Here is a 24,469-nt window from a genome sequence, read left to right on the forward strand (position 1 = left end):
GCCGAACACAGAACATCATGTGTTCCACCACTGACTTCCAACACTTAAAAGATTACCACAACATCTCCCTGTTTTCCTGAACACAACAAAAGAAGAGGAAACATAGTTAAACATAACAATATGACATTTTAAAGAAAATTAACAAAAATAAAATGACATGTTGCAAGATAAAATGAAGACAATGCAATTTTTATCTGCTTGTATATAACGCAACGAATCTAAGAAACACTACAGACTTATCTGTATCTTAAGGGTTTTCTGATTACGTGCTTTTGACGTATACCATTTTCCGAGGGCACCATGTCCCTCCAAACCCACACACTCTCTCCACATCCATCTACCACATATCTGTGTTCAACCTTCACAACCCTTGAACTATTCCACCACCGATTTCCCTTCACCTTGATGAAATGACCTCTCACAGCTTCAACTTGTACCGGCTCCCTCAATCTGGACTGGCCTTTGGACACATGAGAAGGTTTTTTTTATGCACACCCAATCTCCTTTCATGATGGCATTACCATGCTTGCTCCCACCATGTTTATCATCAAAAGTTTATTTTGCCTTACTTTGTGCCATCTCCACCAAAGAGTGAATACACTTGTATGTATCACATTTATGAGCAGAACCAGATCTGTTTTCTTTCAGCCATGCAGGGAATAAACACTAGCAGGCACTCAACCTCTCCTAATCTCAAATGGTGTCTTGTTCAAAATGGCATTGGGACTGGTACGATGTGCAAAGAGCTTTTCTTGCGCCGAGGTATGCTCATCAACACCCTTCTGAACTGCCCATTGGATGCATTCTACCAAAGTTCTATTCCTTTTCTCTACCAAACCATTGGCTTGTGGATGATGCAACGCCATCCTTTCATGTATAATACCAGCTTTGGACAAAACTGCCTAATTTCTCTAGACACATATTGAACCCCATTGTCAGAGACCAGCTCTTTAGGTAGGACTTCACTCCGAAAAAGTTTTTTTTTTTAAAAATATAACTATTATGTTCGGTTCTTGGACAAATTCTACCTCCCACCACTTGTGGTAGTAATCCACCAGAACTATAACCTATTTGTATTTAGTTGGCAGAACACCGAAAGGTCTAATGAAATCCACAGGAAGTTTGGACCAAGGTCTTTCCGGGAGCTCTACAGGATGTAAAGGAGGAGTGTCAGTTTTAAGTGTCTTATCGCTAGTTGCACAGATGACACAATCTCTGACAATCTCTACAATTTCTCTGTCCATGCCGGGCCATCAATACAGTGAACAAATCCTTCTCTGTTTGCCCTAAATGACCTTCATGTATTATACACCGTCTAAGAGAAACTGGGGGAAAAAACTTGTCACCCCTCATGATAAGATCATCATACTCTAATGTTAACTCTTCTGAAATGTTGAAAAATGGTTGGACACTGGGATGAAGAGTAGAGGCCATCCACACACAACATACTTGTGCACCTTTCTAAAAACGTAATCTTTGACCATACTCTCCATCCAGTCACCTCTATCGAAAGCACTCTCCAAACACAAATTCACTGATGCTATAAGGCACTCTTGATCCTCCTTCTCAGGTTCTACCTCGGGCACACTTAGAGGAGACCTTGACAAATAGTCTGCCCTAATATTCTTCCCATGAGGAATGTGTTGTACCTCAAATTGTATTGAAGAAGTTTCGCAGTGAGTCTTGTAAAACTTGGAGTCAAATCTCTAATGACATCCCCTCTCAGAATACCAAGTAGAGGTTTGTGATCTGTTCAAATATAAAATTTTCTTCCCCACACAAAACATTTGAATTGCTCCACTGCCCAACAACAAGCAAGTAATTCTTTATCTATAACAGATTTATTTTAAATTTCCCCTCAGAGTTCTGGAAGCAAATCCAAAAGTGCCCTCACATTAATCCACATTTTGTGACAGAGTAGCTCCTAGACCACTATTAATCGCATCCACATACATTTTCAGGATCATAGAGTACCAGAATCTTCTCAGACATTATCTCTGCCTTCAATTTCTCTAAATCTTCCTGACTCATTTCATCTCACTTGAAAACGTTTAGTTTTTTGAGTGGGTACCACAAACTTTCTGCCCTGCTTGCAAAGTTCTTAATGAACTTTGCATAGAACTTTCAACCACCCAAAAATGATTATACTTGTTCCTTACTGTTGGGTGCCGGTGCTCCAACAATAGCCTCCACTAAACCAGGACGAGGCTCTATATCCTTTGAGAGAAAACACATGACCCAAATATTCTATTTGTGACTTTGCAAACTCACATTTCTTGACATTCACAACCACAACTGCTCGTTTAAGTCTTTACAAAACATTGTGCATGATATCATCATGTTCCTGGATATTTCTTGCTGCAATCAAAATGTCATCTTGAAAGACAAGTAGACCAATAATGCTTTTCAGAATAGACTCCATAATTCGTTGAAAAACAGACGCGGCAGATGCTAGCCCAAAAAGCATCCTTTTAAACTGAGACGTACCTTTAGGTGAGACAAATGGAGTGAGATACATGCATGATTGATCCAGTTCCACCTGATGATAAGCGGATACTAAATCAATCTTGCTAAAAAACAGAAGCACCTGCAAAACTGGTAAATGGTGGGGGGCGTGGCTTGGCAAGACAACATGGCGGACGTGTGTAGAGCGAGCTCTGTCCAGCCCGCCATAAATCCGTACTTTATCCTGGTCCTCCGACGACTAATTGCTTGCCAACGACGTTTCAATAGTAACGTGGCCTGAGCGGTGTTGAACTGGGCAGTTCTGGGTTGCCCCCGAGATTAGCAGCGGCAGCGCGACAGTGAGACCTAGCTGGCTGGGTGGCCACACTGACGATTGGCAGCCACCCGCTGTGGAAGAGAGAGCGTTAGTGTCGGCATAGGTTCACTGAGCGGGAGCATTGTGAAACGCTCCGGAGACCGATATCTGGGCTGAAGGAGCTGGCAGTGAGCTAACTGCTGCTCCGCAGCATTGCCCGAGGTGGGGCCGGACCGAGCGGTTCGGCGACTGGATGAAGCCGCGGCGGGGAGGTGAGGAGCGCCACTCGGGGCGGGAGTTGCTGCAATATCTGGTGTCCCGCCGGCCCCCTGGAGTGCTCACGCCCCGTGTGACATCCTAGAAGACGGCAGCAGTGGTGCTTGAGGTCCGGGGGTATGCGTGACCTGTGACCCGGTGGAGTGGAGCTCGCCTCCTTGGCCCCTATCCCCCTCACTGGTCCTACCTAGCAGTGGGCGCTCGGCAGTGTGGTCCCCTTGCGGAGGACGGCGGCGAAGGCTTGCTGAGGTTCCATAGGCCCATTCGGGGCATCAGCGGGAGCGGATCCACCCCACCCCTGCCCCCCTTCCAGCTACGAGGAGCACGCCATCGGCGGTCCATCGGGCCGCGGGGGTGCTATCAGGGACCGTGTGACAAGTGTCACTCTGGGCACGCTGGAGGGGGGGTGCAGCTGAAAGAGTGGTGGTATTGCGGGCATACAGTGGAGGAGATCAGCTGGTGCTCCCCGGGCGCAGCAGTTTCGGCGGTCGGTTGGGCCACACAGGCGTTGCCGGGGATACTGGTTGGGCCTGCAGCCGCACAGACTCCCTGATCACGTGTTGGTCTTGGTTGTGGGGCGGCGCACCGCCAGATCCCGGTTGGCGGTCAGTTGGGCTGCCGAGGCCCGCAGTGGAGTGGTGATTGTTCCTGTTCCCTCCTCTAATCTCCCTTGGCTCGTGTGAGGAGTGACGAAGGTGACCATGACGCGCAACAAGGGAGGGGGTGGCTCGACAAAGCTGGGCCCCATAGACAAACATACTGGAGCGGGGGCGGCGGCCGGGTCGACAGGAGGACAGGCGGGGACGGCATCCGACAATGCGGCACTCATGGCGGCCATTACCCAATCCAGAGACATGCTGGTATCAAAAATAGGGGCGGTTGGCTTGGACATCATGCTGTTGAGGCAAGACTTGCGCAACGCAGTATCATGCATCACTGATGCTGAGACTCGTATCTCCAGAGTGGAAGATGATGTTGCTGCACTAAAGATCAAAGTCACGGCCATGGAAAAAGTGCAGAAAGGGCTCACCTTACCAGCGGAGAATGCCGAGGGGCGGGCCCGACGCAATAACCTCCGAGTCGTGGGATTTCCGGAGGGCTGCGAGGGCGCAAAATGGAACACTTCATCACGCAGTGGCTGGAGAGTTGGATTCCCCCGGAGGCCCTATCCCGCTGCATCGTTGTCGAGCGGGCCCACAGGGAACTCACAGAAGCCTCCAGTGGGAGCTCGCCCGCGGCCAGTGATTGCAAAACTCTTGAATTATCTTGATCGGGACACTATATTGAAGCAGGCCCGGGTCAAAGAGCCCCTACTTTACGATAATTCACGCATCCTCATTTTCCCTGACTACACGCGTCTTGTGCAATAGTAGCGACAGTCATTCATGGCAGCGAAGGCCCGCATGAGGGACCTCAAGCTTCCCTATTCTCTCCTGTTCCCTGCCCGCCTTCGAGTGGTGTACCGCTCCCGCGCACACTTTTTCGACACTCCGGAGGAGGTGTTTAAATGGACTGATGAGACAGTGCGGGTGAGGGTCCACACGCCACCTGGGAGAGAATCGGATTCCTCATCGAGCGAGATGGCCCGGAGAGGTCCCTGGGGGCAGCTGAAGGGTAACAGACGGTCACGGCGTTGCTCCCGGTACTGTGGGGCATCCTCTGGGGGAGGCTCAGTGCCAGGGCGCCAGTTATTGACTGATTGATGAATGGGTCCACGAGGAGCTGCGGAGTTCTACATTGCCAAACTGTTTATTACTGGTCGGAGGAGACTGTGATATGGGCCGGTTTACCTGCCGGGCCCTTGCCGGCGGGGGACATGCCCAGGGACTAGGATCCATTGGTTGGAGCGGACTCCGGCCCCCCCGTTGGGGATCCGGGTCTAGCCCCACTGCGACAGATGCTTCAATGTTCTTGAGGTATAGGGTGGGGGGTTTGTTGGGGGGGGCTGGTTTTGTTGTCAGATTGCACGGCTACTGCTGGGTCATTGCTCTTCTCCTTTGTACCGAAATGTCCCCACAATTGCTATAGGTGTAGATGTCCGCCCAGATGGCTAGTACGCCCAGAGGAGAGCAGGTGACATCAGGCACTCTCCGTATTAGCTGGAACAACCGCGGTGCCCTGGAAAAAATTCAACGCGGGGCCCTGCTCCGCTAAGCTAAGCGAGCGGGCCGATATACTTATGCTACAGGAAACACACGTCATGGGTACGAAGGCGCTCTGCCTTCAGCGATTTGGCTTTCAGCAGGTCTTCGCCTCCGGCTTCGCAAGGGGCTCACGTGGGGTGGCTATTCTGATACACCGCAGGGTTCCTTTTACCCATGATAGACAGTGGTCTGACACACAGGGGCGCAACTTATTCCTTCAGAGCAAGATTGGGGCAGACCCCCTGGTGCTGGGCAGTGTCTATGCACCTCCCCCTGCGCAGTGGAATTTAGTGGAACGATTGATGAGACTATGGACAGACATGCCGGATATCCTATCAGTGGTCGGGGGAGACTGGAATGACGTCATGGAGCGGACCAGGGATCGATGGCGGGCCGGGGGTGGACAGGAGGGGGGCCACACCACGAGATTGCACTCCTTAGTGATGGGACTTGACTGGACTGATGTGTGGCGGCGCCTTAATGGCGATCGCTGGGAATTCACCTATGTATCTGCGGTGCATGACTCGTATTCCAGACTTGACTACCTCTTTGTCCTCAGGACGGCAGTTGGTAGGGTGGTGTCGGTGGAGATCCTGCCCCGGGGCCTCTCCGACCATTCCCCGATAGCTCCTACGCTTGGACTTGGCGAGGACGACAGCCGTTTAGGTGGCGCCTCTCAGTATGGCATCTGCAGAGTGGCGAATACAGAGAACATATGAGTGACGCCATTGATCACTACTTAACAACCAATGCGGGTTCCGTCTCCGGTGCGGAGACCTTGTGGGAGGCTCTGAAGCCCACTCTGAGGGGGTAGATATTTCTTGGTGCGCAGCAGCGCGTAGGAAACGTAGAGAGGGGTTACAGCGGGCGGAACTAGAAATGGAAGCCTTTGAGCATAGGAGCCGCGAAGCACGAGGGGGCCAATTTTGGAGGCAATTATTGATGGCCCAGCAGAGACATGCGGCCGACTTGATGGATAAAGCCCGTCAGGCCTGGCTAGCAACACGCAGCAGAGTGTATCAGTGGGGAGATAAGTCCGGCAAGATGCTGCACCGACTGTGCCAGGGAACCTTCCATTCCCAGGCCCTGCCAGGCGTGACAGACCAGGCGGGAGAACCAATTACGGACCCCCAGGCCATTGCGGAAAGTTTCGCAGAGTATTATGCAAATTTATCACTGATCTACCGCCCAAAACAGTGTCAGATGAGGTGAGGGACCAGCTGGAGCTCCCATTGACAGACGAAGAATTGGGTGCGGCATTTGGGGAACTTAACCCCAGAAAGGCACTGGGACCCAATGGATTCCCCAGTGAATTCTTTCGGAGTTATTTTGTACAGTTGGCCCCTCATTTTTGCCCCTTAATAGAAAACCAGGCAGGCCACCAGAGCAGCATGCTTCGTACCGTCCCATTTCTCTTTTAAATGTGGAGGCTAAGTCTTGGCCAAGGCCTTGGCCAGTCGCCTTTTGCCCCACATCTCCGCCCTGGTACAGGCTGGATTTATGCCTCAGAGGGCAACCAGGCACAACATTAGGCGAGCACATGTGGCGATAGCAGCTGCCTGGCGGCTGGGGGAACCAGCGGCACTTTTATTAGCCGACATGGACAGGGCTTTTGACTCCCTAAGCTGGGTTTATCTCTTTGCTCTGTTGAGATGACTCAACTTTGGACCACGCTTTCTCTCATACCTTATGCTGCTGTACACAGATCTGACGGCGTCGGTGCGGGTGGTTGGGGCAGCATCCTCTACCTTCTCCATCGGACGGGGCATGAGGCAGGGCTGCCCCCTGTCCCCGTATTTGTTTGCGCTAGCCATGGAGCCTCTAGCTGCATGGGTGCGTATAGATGCGCAGGTTCGGGGGTTTGAATGGGCCCCGGGCCTGTCTGACAGGATCACATTGTATGCGGACGATGTCCTCTTCTTCCTTACGGCTATAGATAGGACAGGGCCACGGCCACGGCTGCTGCGAATTATGCAGTTGTTTGGGGAGACCTCAGGACTTTATATGAACCCACGCAAATCGACAATATTGCTTCTGGGAGAGCAGACGGTCTTGGGCACGTGGATCCCCTCGGTTCAGCGGGCGGTGGGGGGACTGAAATATCTAGGGGTGTTATTGTCAAATGTCCCCGCGATCTCCTGGGAGCGAAATTTGCCTCCCGTTTGGGCACGGACCCGGAAAGACCTTAAGTGCTGGTGTCGTATGCCCCTATCATTGTATGGCAGGTCGGCCATCTTCGAAATGGTGGCGCTCCCCCGGCTCCTCTATCAGCTGCAAAACCATCCACATCAGATCTCGCCTGATGGTGCCGGCAGGTGAATGCAGCGCTTGGGCAGTTCTTATGGGAGGGGGTAAGGTGCATGTAGCTCTGCGTACATGTTTCTTGTCAACATACTGCGGGGGGCTGGCGTCCTCGGATGTCCTATCGTATTACCAAGCTTCGCATCTGTTGGTCCTTAACGAGTGGTGGTACAGTGATAGAGGAGACCTGGCATACGCTGTCTGTTCATTACACACAATTCTCTACTCTGCGCCTTTGAGCGGTTCTCTTCCGGCTGTTACGAGGGTGGTATTCCTGATTTGGAGACAGGCACTGCGACGAATGGGTTGGTGGAATACATTGACTAGGGAGACCCCCCTCTGGAACAATGGGCGACTACCTCAATTAGCGGCTTTGCAGGGGTTTCGGGGGTGGGACAATATAGGCATCTCAGCACTTGGGGATGTCATGAGGGGCCTGACGCTCAAATCCTTCCAAGTTCTTCAGGCCAAGTTTCATATGCCACGGTCCCAGTTCTTTCGCTACCTTCAATTTCGGCATTCCCTATCCCCCAGCTTAGAGGGCTTAGAGTCCCTGCCGGAATTCAGTCCACTGGAAGCGAAGGTTTTCATGGGAGACTTGCCAGAGCGGAAAATTTCCCGTATATACCAATCCCTGGTTATACATTGCTCCTCTACACTGCAGAAGCTCTGGGTGGACTGGGAGGAAGACGTGGGTTCTGGACTGGATGGAGGCCCTGGCTGCACCGCGGGGTGCTTCTATAGCTATGCGACTCCGCCTTGTCCAGTTCAAGTACCTTCACAGGGTCTACTATACAAGGGTCCGCTTGTGGAGGGCGGGAATGATTGCCTCCCTCGAGTGTCTTCGCTGCGGGCGGGAGGAGGGTACATTCTTTCACACGGTATGGCATTGTCTGTCCTTGGATCGTTTTTGGAGGGGGGTGTTTTACTGTCTATCGGAAGTCCTGGGGTGGAGGCTCTCACGCACACCACAATTGGCCTTGCTGGATGTCATGGAGGGGATAGGAGGTAATATTTACAAGCGACACCTCATGCTGTTGTGTTTCACACTGGTGAAGGGGGACATCGCTAGGGCATGGAAGGCACCTAGGGCCCCGTCTTTGGCCGCATGGAAGAATGGGCTGGACTTTTGTATGGGGTTGGAACAGCCTATCTTTGTTGCCAGGGGATGCCCACGCAAGCACTACAAAATCTGGAGATGCTGGGCGGACTATCAAGGTCTGATGTGAGAACCGCAACCGGCGGAGGAAACTCATTTATTGTGATAATAGGTTATGGCTATGATTTGGGGGTGCAAGAGCGGGGGGACTCGGAGAGTTCCATTCGCCTGGCTTTGCACGTATGTGGGGGGCAGGGCTGAGCAGACCTTTTGCGAGGGGGGTGGGGGGAGTTAGGGTTTTCAACTTCCTTGTTGCATAAATTTGTTCGGGCAACATTGGAAAAAGTCAGTCAACATATCTGTGTGGGTTGATTGTGCAGATGTCTCTGGGATGCAGAGTTCTGCAATATATGTGCAACTTGACAAATAAAATCTGTTTAAAAAAAAAAAAAACTGGTAAAGGGTGTGAATTCACCCAAACCATTTTGTTTCAACTTCGCAGATCAATGAAAACTCTAAGATCCCCAGTTTTCTTCCTTGCAATAACCAATGGAGAAAGCTATAGGGAGGACTCAATGGGTTTTAATGACTCCTTGGATACATATTTTCTCCAGGATGTTTCCCAACTCTTCAAAAGTTTGTTTGACAGAGGTAGAATTGTCTCGCACTTTGGTCTTGAGTCTGAACCCACTAATCTTTCCTAATCCCTTATCAAAAACTTTTGGAAGCTTCACCATCCAATCAGTACTGGTGTTCAAACAACCCTCTTTGACCAACGACACCTGTACTTCCTTGCCCGGTTTCAAAGTTAAACCAAACAAATCTTGCTGATACCACCATAAAATGTTAAGTCCCTTTTTTGCGGCATACGCTTTACCTAAAATGATTTTCTCATTAAACTGGAGACTCAAAATATCCGACCAACTCAATACTTTTCCCATCATACGTGACTGGACACCTGTTGGGAGGTAACCAAGGTTTGTTGTTCCATGTGCTCTTAAGCAATTCTTCAGTAATTATGGTCATTTTAGCCCCAGAATCCACTAATAATCTCTGGGACTTCCCATCCACCTGAAATAAGAGCATGGGTCTTTACACTCTTGTTCACTCTCACCATGTAAAACCAAAACCATGTCCCTCTTTCCATCCATTAGCCCCGCCACATCTTCACCTGAGTCCTCCACTACTATGTTTACTTTGTTCTTTTTTGCTTGGCACACATTTGGAAAATGACCAAGTCTCCCACAGTTCTTGCATGTTGCACTTTTTGCAGGGCAAGGACGACCATTAGGAAAATGTCGAGAGTACCCACACCTAAAACAAATATTATTTTGCTTAAAAAGCCAATTCTTATCACTTCAATTGGTATGAAATTGCTTCATCTGATCATAAAATGTGGTGTTGTCACCCTCGGCAGAACCCTGTTCAAACATTGCCTCTACACTCTCTTTATTTATCAATTCTTCTGAACACTTTTGAGATATTTCAATACTTTTGACAAAGTCTATTGTCTCATTCAAAGATGGATTTTTGTAAGTGAGGAGCTTCTCCTGCAGTTTCTTGTCATGACATCTGACCACCATTTGATTTCTAATCAATTGATCAATGAAGCGGCTAGGACGCATAAGGCTGCCACTAATGAGTCTATTGACTCCTTCTGATGCTGCTCTCTTGTGAAAAACTCATGTCTATTGACAATTAGACTAGGTGTCACATCAAACTGTTTCTCCAACTTACAAACTGCCTCCTAATACTCATCCAACTCTTCTTCATCATCAGAGGTTTGTTGAATTGGATGAAGGTGTTCAAAAATAGTTTGACTTTCAAAACCTAAATTGTGCTCAAGGAGAAACCTTTACTTTCTGAGCAATAACGATTTCCTCCCATAAGCCCTAAATACTTTATAAAAGCACTATACCAAATCTTCCATTTGATTGACATCTCACCAGGGGATTATAAAAATGTAGGCGGAGGATTAACTGATTGCATGTCCCCCAAAAGAACACAGAAAAAAGGAAATTGCACTAAAAAATGCAAATCTAATTTGAAGGTGTAAACAATCTGTCAAAATCCAATGTTTATGAACTCCTGATGAACACGCTACAGTGTTCACTGATGAATTAACACACCAGACAGTGTATGTGTCACTGGTGAATTCAATGTAGTGTGCGTGTCACTGTCTGAACATGCAACAAATTTAAAAACTCTGGGACATGCTGAGTTTCTTGGCCAAGTACATGGAAACTCAGCACATCCTTCTCCTTAACATTCACTGTACAAACAAGTGTGCGTATCACTGCAATAGAAACAGACAGGGACTCACAGGAGATTCTCAACTTCCTCCAATGACATCCGCCGGACCAAATCAAAGAGGCATATCACTGCAGATCCAAGAAACTGAAACTTGAAACACTGATCAGGCAGATGACGCAAAGCTTTAACGTACCTCCCTTTGTTCCACGAAACAGACGCCTGCTACACATCATCCCCACTGTGAGTTCTGCTTCTTGCTTGTGGACAGACGTACGAGTGAAGACAAATCCTGAGCTGCCTCGAGGCTATCCGAAAGCCGCACGAACAGCCTTCGATGCACGTACAAGAGGTACAAAATAAAACTGTGTTTCTTTTAAAACACTAGTCTCACAATTCTTGTGAGCCAGCAGTCCTCCTCACAAAACAACGTACAGCACTCTCAACTCAGACAAGCGCCGCACTGTAAACACTCTCCGCCGAACGTTTGTGACACTAGAATGAACAGCTGAGGAGAGCAGAGAAACACAGTGCTCGTGAAGCCCGTTCGTCCCCAAATTGCAGTGACACACTTGCACAAAGTATGAGAGTGTGACGCAGAGACGTTTATTAGTACTTTATAACAAAACACCAGGAGGCAACTGTCACCCTGGACAAGAACATTCCAAGAACCGAACACAGAACATCATGTGTTGCACCACTGGTTTACAAAACTTAAAAGATTACCACACATAGATAAGACATTACCATTTACAATGCCAATAGCTCTAACTCAAACAAATGCAAGACCGATTGCATTTCCAATGCTTATTTTTTCAAGTAGCTGAGCACTTCAGACAACAAATGCTTTGTGCCTTCTAGTCAGATCCAACCCTGCTTAGTGGGAGATTGTGGCTTCGGTGACAGGTAATATTATATAGGACACATTGGACACATTGGATGGCCTTTGGAAGATCTATTAAAGGATCTTAAGGAGGCCTCAAAACAAAGCCTCTAGGCCTAACTGAAACAACAGACAAGAGGGCAAGGTCCAGGAGTAAGGAAATCATGATGATGTATAGGCAAATATGTCTGACATGCCTTCAATGAGGAAATGTTGTTTGAGGAGAAGATGGTCTTTTCCTTAGGTTGTTTCATAGAAAGTTCAGCTCCTGAACAAATGTTTGGATATTTGTCTCCAGCTTGTTAAATTCATCAACAATGTAGAACATTGAGGGGGGTGTGGCCAGCAGCCAACGAAGACGGAGTGACGCGACTGAGGCCTAAAAACGAAAGTAAAGCCGGGACCTCGATTCATCGTGCGCCAGAGGCGGAGGGGAGGCGCAACTCTCGCGTGTGCACGCCCCGATCCCTACGGTCCCGTGAAGAATCATGCATCTTGATCGAGTGCCCCGCGATCGAAGGTTATAGCCTGTGTGGAGACTGGGCCGCAAGAGAAGAATTGGCCGTTCTCCGACAGAATCTGATGGAGATGTGAGGTGGGTCCCGCACTGCCTGGGTGGTATTACTGCATGTGAGCCTGACGCTGTATGCCGCGCTGATTGCCCCATAACAAGACCCCTGGGCTGCGGCGGCGGGTTCCGGGACCCGGTGCCTGCTGAGGCGCTGAAATCGGTGGCGGCTGCGGGAGAGACTCTGCACACGCAGAGGGGGCGGCCCCGTGACTGTGGTCGTACCCCATGGCCGAGTGTAGGAGCCTGAGCGCGACGAGGGGATCCTGCATATAAGGGGAAAAGGCATAGAATTGCTGGAAGCCAGACCAATCTACTGACTCCCGTTAAGCACCTTCTGCTGCTCGGATTCCTGGGCCTTGAACGTATCACTGTCTGCCCCTCTAAAAAGTGTATGGGTTGGCGCTGTGACCATGGTGGCGGGCGGACTCCTTGCTGAGCAGACCCCGAGGCCGGTCGTTGACAAGAGGCCCTGGATGTGGCACAGGGGCATGAGGTGGTGTTTGGTTGACTCAGCATATGTGAATGGGAAAGACTTGGCTTTAGGGGCCTATCCTGTGAAGCAAACAACGGTGGTCCACGGTGAGGATTGGGACTGCGTGAGGGGGCCGGGACGCACTGTAGTGTGCTATTGACTGGAAAGCAAGGGGAAGATAAACTAGCTGTTTAGCCTCACGAGATCTGCCAAGGGGGGTGCTCCACAGGGACCGGTAAAACCGACAGGCCGCACATAGGAGACTCCCTGTGGCAGCCGGCGGCGACTGCTGGTTCCCCCTTATTGGTGCCCCCCCTGATATACCGGATCACAGCATCGCCCGCCTCGATCACCATGGGAGGCAGAGGGCAACGTACGGTGTCTCACACCAAACTAGAAAAATATGCTTATCACAAGGGGCAGGCAGACGCGCCACCGCCGCCCGCGGCCAGTGGCTCAGACCTACCACCCGACAAACTGAAGGAGGTTACCCTCCCAAGATGTGATGGCCGCGCTGACCCAGATGCAGGCATCCATAGGGACAATCTCGACTGATATCACGTTGCTACGTGCCGACGTATCTAAAATGAGAACAAGACTAAAGGAGGTAGAAACTACCACGGAGACTCCTACCAAAGAAACGGCGGCGTTTAAAAAAAAAAAGATACAGACATTAGAAACTGTGCAAAAACAGCTGCTGGATAAGCTTGACGATCCGGAGGGTAGGTCCAGAAGGAATAATATACGCTTGGTAGGCGTGCCGGCCCTAGACCTCTTTGTTGAAAAACTTATTACGGACCAGCTACAGCCGCGTGGGCTGTCCAACTTCTTCTCGGTGGAGAGAGCGCATCGCGTGCCTGGAGGAAGGCCCCGACCGGGTTTCCCCCCTTCCTCTACCGCCCACCCCCCCCCCCCCCGCGGCCGATCCTGGCACCTACAGGCGGCCCGCATTGCTCGCCCGCTGCGAGTGGACAATTGTATTGTAACCCTATATCCGGACTACACTGCTGCAGTGACAAAGCAGCGCCCTGATTTCCTGGACGTGAAAAGAGAACTCCGCAGTCGTGAATTCAAATATGCAATGCTATATCCAGCAAAGTTACGAGTGGAGGCGGAAGGAAAGACATGGTTTTTCACCACGCCAGCGGAAGCCTCTGATTGGCTAGAAGGCTGGCGACCAGCGAAAGACTCCAAACGAACGGGTCCCGTGCATAAACAGCAGTCTGTCATCAAAATCATCAGGGAGCACCGGACTAGAGGAAGCGGAGGGTGCACAGCCGAATGAAGCAGAGAATTCAGACTGATTCACAGATACCGGACCTGTCGTGGCTGTGTGCTCCCGCTGCTGACCCAATGGGGGGTCCGCCTACAATAATTAAAGACTGGGCTCAAGCATTTACAATTTTGGATTTCTCGCACTGAACTACGAACTGTCTGGGGAGGGGGCGAAAAGCAAGATGTGACTCCCCCCCCCCCCCCCCCCTCCCCCTCCCCTACGCAAGTATAGTTATGGGGATTAAGCACTCTGCTGAGTTGGGGTGGCGGGTAGTTCCAAATCCACTGGGCAGGGAGGGGGGATGGGTGCAGTTCACAGAGTTCATTATAGGTTTAGTTTTGGAGTTTATGGTTACGCAGAAGATATTGACAAATGGCATTTGTGGCATTGATGTGAGGGGGAATATATGTTTAACGCAGTTTTGCATTGCAATAGATGACAGATAAAACGCGAATGCATGCCCCAACTGCTGACTTGGGGCCAAAAATAGTGAGTCCCCGAACATCCAACCCCCCATTTAAAGTGTTGTCCTGGAATGTAAATGGCTTAGGGGATAAAATAAAATGGGGGCTGGTCTTACAATAGCTTAAGCGTAAAGGTCCGGCTGTGGCGCTCATCCAAGAATCTCACTTGACCGGCACGGCCTGCAGAGCCCTTGATAGGTGGGGCTTCAAAATGGTGGTACCTTCTGACTTTACACCAGGTTCGCGGGGTGTGGGTATACTAGTGAATAAGCGTTTCCCACTGATAATAACTGACTCCCGAAAAGACGACCAGGGGCGCTTTGCTGCAATGACCTGCAATGGGAGGGGAAAATTTATAACTTAGTGACAGTGTATATCCCTCCGACACTACATCAGACTACCTTCCAGGCTTTGGGGAACTCGTCCTGTAACTTCCACACGGAGAATTAATAATGGGAGGGGACTTCAACGCGACGATGGATGCATCCATAGACAGGCAGCCCCCTAGAGACCCCAGTAGTGCCAATCTTAAACTGCTCGAATTCACAGAGGCTTTAAGCCTAATAGATGTATGGAGAATCAGATGTCCGACAGAACGACAGTATACATTCCATTCGGGGGTACACAATAGCCTCTCTAAACTGGACTATATTTTTAAATTGGCGACGGGGATTGTGGGTGTTACAGAGGCGAAACACTTACCCAGGAGTATTTCGGACCATTCTCCAGTCCTCATCGCATACGCAGCCTTCACCCCGCAGAGGCGTAGGGTGTTCCCGCTCTATCCCGGATACCTTAAAATTCCTAAAATTATCAAAGCTCTTATGACAACTAAGCAATATTTTGCAGAAAACAAACATTCTGTTGCATCCAGACGACACTGAGGGAAGCCTACAAAACAGTCCTTCGAGGACAGGCCATCTCGATGGTGACGGATCATAAGAAGACCCAGCAAAAAGAGATCGATAGTCTTGAACAAAGGGTGCCCCGGGTAGAGGCAGAACATGTGGTGCATATAGATGAAAATACGACACACCGGGTACACATGGCACAGCAAGAATATAAGTCCTACGTCTGGGAAGCGGCGAAAACTAGGCTCCCCAAAAAACAGCACACTATATACGAACTAGGTGATAAAGCGGGTAAGTTATTAGCCTGGCTAGAACAAAAGGAACGGGCTAATAGATGGGTGGCGCAGATCCAACTGGACGATGGTAGTTTCTTGGCGGATACCCAGCGAATTGCAGAGGCTTTGGTGGCGCATTATAAAAAAATATATACCCCAGAGGCCACAACCACCATAGCGGACAATCTGGACTTCCTCAAAGATATAGCTATGCCCACACTAGCCCCATCTGCGTTTGCAGCCCTCGAAAAAGATTTGGCTCCTAAAGAACTAACATTTGCGATAGCCGCGCTTCACACAGGGAAAGCAATGGGGCCAAACGGAATTCCCGTGGAATTATATAAGAAAGCAACAACGCAGAGTGTACCACACTTACTAAACATGTACACTGACAGTTTAGAGAAAGGGATCTTACCCAGAGACTAGCCACTATAGTGGCCATTCATAAACCCAACAAACCACCACACGAATGCATATCCTATAGACCGATCTCTTTGATTAATGCCGAAGCAAAGATCCTGGCAAAAGTGTTGGCAACGAGGCTGCAGCCGTACCTAGCCACAGTAATACACCCAGACCAATCCGGGTTTATGCCAAATCGTAATACCGGCCTTAATCTGCAGCGGCTAAATGGTGTCATCGCGCGCTGCTCTACCATAGAGGAAGAGGCCGTCATTCTATCACTGGATGCTAGAATGGCGTTTGACTTGGTGGAGTAGCCCTTCCTATTTGCAGTCCTTCGCCACCTGGGATTTGGTCCCAAGATCTGCGCTTGGATCCAGCTATTGTACACACAACCATTGGCGCAAGTTGTAGTGAACAGCCATATATGGACCGCCTTGCCGCAGGGAAGGGTGACACGACAAGGTTGCCCCCTTTCTCCACTTCTTTTTGCGCTGGTGTTAGAACCGTTGGCGGCCTGGATACGCCAAGACCCGGTTATCCGTGGCTTGAAATGGGCAATGGGATGGGAAGACCGCATCACCTTATACGCGGATGATATCTTGTTGTACTTAGCATCTTCGACACGCTCAATTAATTGTCTCCTAGATATATGTACGTCATATGGACGGGTTTCCGGGTATACCATCAACTGGGCGAAATCATACCTCTATGTACTCCAGGGTTCCCCACCACGGCTTCCAAGGGGGTGTGTAATACAGGTAGCGGAGAGTGGTTTCAAATATTTAGGGATATATGTAACAGCTGACAGAACACAATTCATCGCTGAAAATCTTACACAACCCCTAACCCGGTTTCGGCATGACGTCAAGCATTGGCGCTCCCTACCACTGACGCTGCTGGGAAGAGCGGCCCTCTTCATAATGATGGCACTCTAGCTTTCTATACGTACTGCAGAACACGCCTTTCCCTGTCTCCCCCACATACTTTACCTCAATAAACGCAGAAGTGACCAGTTTGTTATGGGATGGGGAAACCTCACGGATAGCACTCCATAATTTAAAAAGAAGCTGGTATGACGGTGGTATCGCCCTTCCCGACATCAAAATATACTATTGGGCCTCACAGCTCATGGTTATAAACCAATGGCTACACGTACCCTGTGACGACCCTGCATATCGTATGGATAGACATCTGCTGGGTGCTGTAGGGGTTATGGGGGCGTTGTGTAACAAGATCAGGAGACATAACCTCACGGGCCCGACGGCACATACTATACAAGTTTGGTTTGAGAAACAACGAGCGCTAGGATGGGAGGGAAGGATAACACAGGCCATGCCATTATGGGACACAAAAAGACCAGGTATGATGCGCAATACTAAGGGGTTTCGACAATGGGATCTGATAGGAATCTCGCGAGTCGGAGATCTCTGGAAGAAAAGGGAAATAGTTACGTTTGCTCAATTACAGACTACGTATGGTCTGGCAAGCACCGAAAAATGTTGCTATCTACAAATCAGACATACACTCATGGCCGCGATCGCACCGGGTACACAGCTGGCGGAATCCTCACCGTTGGAAGATAGACTCCTCACAGAACATCTTACTAAAAAAGCCATATCTCATGCGTATCGGTAACTAATAAATAACCAGCCAGACCCCCTGAAAGCCCTTAAATCTAAATGGGAAACAGAAATAGGAGAATTCGACTAAACAGATTGGCAGGAAGCACTTTAGTCCCCCAAGGAGGTAGCGATACCATTAAAACTCAAATTGATACAATTAAAAATTCTACATCGCACTTACTATACCTGAACACTCCTATATAAACTTAATCGGACAGATTCATCGCTTTGTCTTAGACACTGTGGCGAAGAAGGGACTCTCTTTCACACCCTCTGGCTATGTCCCGTAATTGTCCGGTATTGGAAGGCGATAATGCGCACACTCTCTCAGGTTACAAAGATCACGACTCTCCCGGAACCAAGGAGGTGCCTCCTTAACATATGGGAACCCACAGATCTTAACCGTACGGCACAAACCTGGGTAACATTGTGCATGATGCTGGCAAAGCGAAACATAGCACAGCAATGGGGATCCCGACAGCCTCCTACCCTTCCCCAATGGTGTAAGGACATGGATACCACAATGATCGTTGAAAAGGCAGTGTATATGCATAGAGGTTGCCCTAAAAAATGGACTCAGATATGGGGAGGGTGGAACACCTATCGAGGGAATATATGCGACCCCCCGGAGGAATTCAGATTTAGAAGTAAGTGACTGAAGGAATCAAGGGGACGGATCGTGGAATGCTAAACAATATGATTATCCACAATGGGGCACTAGCGCAGAGAGGTATTCAATGTTATTGTCATATCAATGTATTATTCTATCAGATGTTGAATGACTGTACACATGTCAATGGACTGATTCTCATCATATTCAATGCCGATGATTGTTCCTATTATTTGGAAATGTCAATAAAAAGTGCTTTAAAAAAAAAACAATGTAGAACATTTCTGCATTCTTCTTGACCCCATATTCTGAGCGAACACCGCCATCTCAGCTCCCTTCCCAGCCAAACCACTCTATCCATACTGTTAGCGATGTAGCTCTCAGGGAGAGCAACAATTCTTGTCTTAGAACTTGACAGCTACAAAATCTCTTTAATTTGGCCTCCAGGTTTCAACCTCACCTGGTAAGGACTAACAGTGGCAGCCTTTCTTAAGTAGGTAGACATAATTTTATATCATACTGCATTGTTTTTTTGTATTTCAGAGCATGGGATTATTTCATTCAACATAAAGGAAGAAGAAGTATCCTATTGTATGGATCCCGAAAACGATACAGGAATGGAAAGCATACACAGTCCTGCAGGTGAGTTGGTTGAAGACTTAGTATCTCAATCTGAGTAGATCAGTAATCTTGATTTGGTGTAAATTAGAGTTTGCGTCCAAATTGGGGGTTGGAAGATGTGATCAGCAGATTGTGCACACAAAAAACGACTTGTTACAATGTGTGAGACGAAAAACGCAAGATTAAATGTTTTGCTGCTTATAACTGGGAAACTCTGCGTAATGAGTTAACCATTTTCCGTAACCGATTTTGCAGATGGTGACCAGAGGGTCAATGAATACAAGGGGAAGTGGGGGGGAGAGGAGATGGATAAGATACGTCCTCCCATATGTTAACCAAGCAAAGATAACAAAACCCCACAAGCGGGCAGAGGCTTGACTCTAAAGGATAGAAGCAATTCTTGTTTTGTTTGTTAGACCCTCACCCACGCCATTGGTGGCATACTTCTTCATCGGGTCTCATCCTGGTCCCTAAAAACCTGGATGGGCTCAACCATATTCCAGGGTGCACTTTGGAAAATAACCTGCTATGTCTTAAAATAAAAATACCTCGGAACACTTGGGTGTCCCTTTAATACTATTATTCCTGTATTATGATGCCAAATATTACATAGCAGTACATCCACTGGCTAACATTAGCATTATACCACAAATGTATGTTGATATATGCATTTATTTAAAGAAATTTCATCCTGTTTTTTAATTTCCCATGCTGTCCATCTGCTCAGCTGCTGGGCTATAATTCATGAAAGACTGCATGAAGAGTCACTTAAAAGAAGCCCATTTTCTGTATTTATCCACTTTTAAAAATAAATGCAGACAGAAAACACATTGTTTTCTGTCTGTATTTATCTGTAAAAATCCATAAAAATGGAAAACAGGGAGCCTTAATTATAATTAAAAGCAAAACAAAAAGGGGGTGTATTAAAGATAAAGGTCCTACACCCATGTGGAGTCAACATGTTTCAGCTTTATACTGGGTGGACCATAGGGTCCAGGGCTTTCATCAGGGCTTACAGTATAATGCCCCGGAATCGATGTCTCATGCAAGTATGTCAGTAAAAAAACCACAACACATGTAAACATAAAACATACAACACAAAGGCTCCATTGCCATTTTCCAACAAAGTTCTTGTCCTGTAAAGAAATAATAATACACTTGTATTAAACAATCCATGAACCTCTGTAGTGCCCAATAGTAGCACATCTCATTCAGTGAATCACTCAACACCCTTAAACCATGTGCTCGACATATTGGGTAAACACATAAAGAAACAACAATGGACAACCTATGAACTTGCAAGTTAAAACATACCTGTGATAGCTTAACCTGTAATGCTGCAAGATCTGAGGTAAACGCAGAACCTTTATCTCTAACGTACCCTCTTTTTTTATTGCTTTTAATCATTCCAGGAACACCACTAATAAAGGCATATCCAGTGTTGAGAGGTATTTTTAGTCTAAGACACCAGCAGAAACTTGCCAAAGTGCTTCCTGGAATATGGTGGAGCCCATCCTGGTTTTAAGGGACCAGGATGAGACCCAGTGATAAAGCATACCACCAATAGGGTAGTCGAGGGAACTGCTTCTATCCTTTAGAGTCAAGCCTCCTACCCACTTGTGGGGTGTTTTGTGTCTTTTGCTTGGATAACGTATAGGATACTTTTTGGTGTATGGTTACCCCTATTCAACCTGTATAGCTTGTAATGGGAAAGTAATACCACACCTGGAAAATACTACACTGTGTGTTATAGGTATTTATTTACTAGGAGCTCTCCTGCCACCCCAAATACCGAGTGGCCCAGAATGAGGTTCTTAGAGGTTCAAAAATGACTTGCTTTTCCATGGTGCCTAGATGTTTTGTATCCTCCTTTCTGTCATTTATGTGTGTCCATGTGTGTTCTTCACCATCCTCCTCTCCTGTCAGTGGATTCATGTATTCTCTATAAACAGAACTGTACTACAAAGTCCCTTCTTTTCTGTATAAAGTCATGACTCCCAGTTCTCCTCTCTTAAAGGAGTACAGACCCTCTGAGTAAATGACAGAGCAAACACTGCTTGGATTGTCTCACTGTCAATCTAGATGTTCGATGCTTTTGGGATTTTGTAACATCATCCTTCAAATCTTTCTTTTCTCAGCATGAAACTGTTATAGATTCACATGCCATGTATAGCCCCGCCATATAGTGGTTGTGTGGAAAATATAAAGTGTTTTTTTAACTGTTGTATGATCACAGGAAGCATCAATAATAAGATTTTTGAATGCTTTTGAGACCTAGCTCTACCTGTTTCCTACCTTCGGGTACAGTCACTATTGTCCTGAATCAATGGTTCTCTGAGAGAAAAAAAGAATAAAATGACAGAAATTGAGCAACTCTGATCGTGAAAATGTTTATTTTTTAGATAATGGATTGGGAGAGGATGCAAGAGAATGTACACCAAGTTTGTGGTGTACCTGAGACTATATTCTTTCAGCGCCTTTGAAAACACACCTTTAAGAATATGCACTTGTAGTTTAAAATTCCATTTGATAAGCAAGCACTAGTCTTGTAATTGCTGTTCGTCAGGAATCTTCCAGGGAATACTGTAAGGCTTGCACTGAATTCTGGCCCATGGAAAAATTTAGTTTAGAGAGAGATACATTGTACCTGATTCACTGTATCTTCACAGAGAAGAGCTGATTTACAGAGCACCTAGGTTGCTTAGTGCTCTTTAGAAGAGGAGGTGATGAATTATGACAAGGAAATTCTTGAAGAATCTGACTACCTCAGAATTTCTAGAACAGGGACATGCACAATGACTAAGTATTTGACAAAAACAGTAGCTTGGTACCCATGGGGAGACTCGCCATTCGTAAGCTGTCAGGCTTTGCTAAGCATCCTGATTAGGTGCCATAGAAGAAGGTAGATGAAAGAGATGTGGTATACGATACTTGAATTGCCACTGATACCAGTATCATGAAAAGGAGTTTTGGTGTCTTCGACGTTAGTATTTTCTGTACCCTAATAACCCTACACATATTGCTGCTCAAATGCACAATGCATCATTCCTGATTGAGTATTATCTTATGTTACTTGATATTTTTATAGAGCACAGTTTGCCAATTATTTGGTCTCTTGGCACTTTGTTCACACACCAGCCTCCACTTGTAACATATCCACTGGTGAATTGTTTTCCTGAATTACAATTGTGTGGGTGTATTGAAGTGTGTGGTTAACTCTGAGTGTTCCTTAAGGGGCAATGTCTTGCAACCTTCCAACTAAAACATGCGTCTTGTGTGGTCTCTGCACTGTGGATCTCAGAGACTTCTATCCACAAATTCCTTACCTTCGAATAATCACCATGCGTCAGATTGGAGTCATAAGTTTTTTTAGCAGTACCCCTGTGTGCTGGTAGGTAGCATCATTCAGTTCGATGCCGGAATTGACATGCACAGTACCCTGGCGCGTTGACATCAGCTCTTTCCTTTCTGCGCTAGATAGCGCTGATGCAGTCAGAGCTACCCTCAGTCATTTTTGACCAGCTTTTTTCTGACTTTTTGTCATCTATTTTTGAGAGTTATGCTCTCCTGGTGTGGTAATGTCACCTAAGAAACTGGGTTATTTCAAACCATATGATGCCTATCCCAGACAGATGTCCATGACAGACCCCCAGTTGGTGTGTGTGTGGTGCTTGGAGCATGAGCACGACTCCAAAATTTGTGAGGACTGCCGTACCATGCACCCGAAGGCGCTGAGTAATCCCTCAAGCTTCTTGCCACCTGTTGTCGGACAACCCCACAATGCTCAAGATCCCGATCACATGGAAGATCCTGGGATTGTTTGCAGGGCTGCACCCAGCGAACATCTGCGCTCTCAGTCATTTGGTATGTCCCCCAAGTATAATAAAACAATTAAAAAAAAGAAAAGGTCTTTGACTTTGTTGCGCCTGTCGAAGTCATACGAGGTTCGGGAGGTTCAGGAGCGTCAGCACTCCAGGCCTCGCCTGTCTGCGGAGTCTGAGTCACGGTCCACTCCACGCTTACCTGACTGTACGAAGCCAAATCTACCCAAGCCCAAGTTAAAGAGTTTTATGCGAAGTCTGCTCCTTCTCCTACCTGGTGGTGAAGACGTGGAACACCCTCCCCCTGCACCTCAGAGCCTCACTATCGCTCCAGCAGTTCAGCAAGGTCCTCAAGACCTGGATGTTCAACCAATAAGCACAGGCAACATGATCCAGCAGCATAAACCTCACAGACCCTTACAGGTGAAGCAGCAGCGCTTTACAAATCCTGATTGATTATAAGGGGTCAACGTGTGCCCCCTCTATTTATTTTATACATATTGGCAACCCCCCAGGACCTGGCCCACCTGGGGGTTTCTTGAAAAACAAGCAAGGGAGACCACGTTTTTTTTTTTTTTTAAATTACTGGTGATTTTAGCAAATCTCCCCGTGAATTTAAAACAAATGTGATTTTTTGCCTTGGCTGGGTCCCCAGCACCAGAGCTAAAGTGTCAGGGTATTCGTACCCTGCCCCCGTTTCTTTACTTTTTTTCGTTTGTTTTTGGGATTAGGCTGAAGCAGAGTCCTAAAATGGCTGCCAGCACTTCCTGGTTGAAGTGTTGGCAGCTAACACTTCCTGGTTGAAGTGATGGCAGCCAATCAGAGCTCTTCAGATCTCTGCACAAGCTTTTTATATTTTGCGAAGTAGTCGCAGCCACTCATATACAAATTTGTATTTCCTTTAATATCTCTCAAACTACTGAACGGATTTACACCAAATAACAAAAAGCACGATCAGCAGACCAAAACATAGGTTTCTGCCAAATTTGGTGCAATTCTGTTCAGTGATTCGGCCTGCAAAGTCTATGGGAATTAACATGTGATTGCATCACCCATGACATAGTCAGTGACATCACTGATGACATCGCTGATTACATCTTGGATGATATCATTGATGACATCATCCACAAAACCACTCACACACCCATACAACCTCTCATTCACCCATTCACACAACCACCCATATACCCTTTCACAGACCCATACAACTACTCACACACCCAATCACTCATTCAAAGTCACTCACACACCTACTCACTCATACAGCCACTCACACAGCCTCTCACTCACTCATACAGGCACTCACGCAACCACTCACTACCCATACAACCAATCACACACCCACACAACTATTCAGACACCCACTCACCCATACAGCTTCTCGACACAGCCACTTACCTATACAACCACTCACACACCCACACAACCACTTACATACCCATTCACGCATCCATACAAACACTAACACACCCTCTCACTCACCCATACAGCCACTCACACACTTACTCTCTGATACAGCCCCTCATACACCGTCACTTAACCAAGTACCCAATATAATAGCCACTAATTTGCTTGTACAGCTGCTTACACACCCAGTCACTCACTCAATCTGCTACTCAGTTACCCATACAGCCACTCATACACCCACTCTTTCATGCACAAAGCCACTCACACACCTATACAACCACTCACACACCCAGTTACAGATCCATCGAACCACACACCCTAAACAATCGCTCATACACCCACTCACACACCCACACAACT

General features: G+C 47.7%; 1 protein-coding gene across 3 annotated transcripts in view; it reads left to right on the forward strand.

The window, feature by feature from the left end:
• LOC146861711 (uncharacterized) overlaps nucleotides 1-24,469 on the forward strand; it is a 539,257-nt gene that overhangs the window by 490,185 nt on the left and 24,603 nt on the right. For all 3 annotated transcript variants that reach the window (XM_085646062.1, XM_085646065.1, XM_085646063.1), the window contains one exon: nucleotides 18,804-18,902. In XM_085646062.1, coding sequence (XP_085502188.1) covers nucleotides 18,804-18,902 — 99 coding nt within the window. The remainder of the gene's footprint in view (nucleotides 1-18,803; nucleotides 18,903-24,469) is intronic.

This window comes from Triturus cristatus, chromosome 3_1, assembly GCF_964204655.1.
Source record: "Triturus cristatus chromosome 3_1, aTriCri1.1, whole genome shotgun sequence".
NCBI classification, from domain to species: domain Eukaryota; kingdom Metazoa; phylum Chordata; class Amphibia; order Caudata; family Salamandridae; genus Triturus; species Triturus cristatus.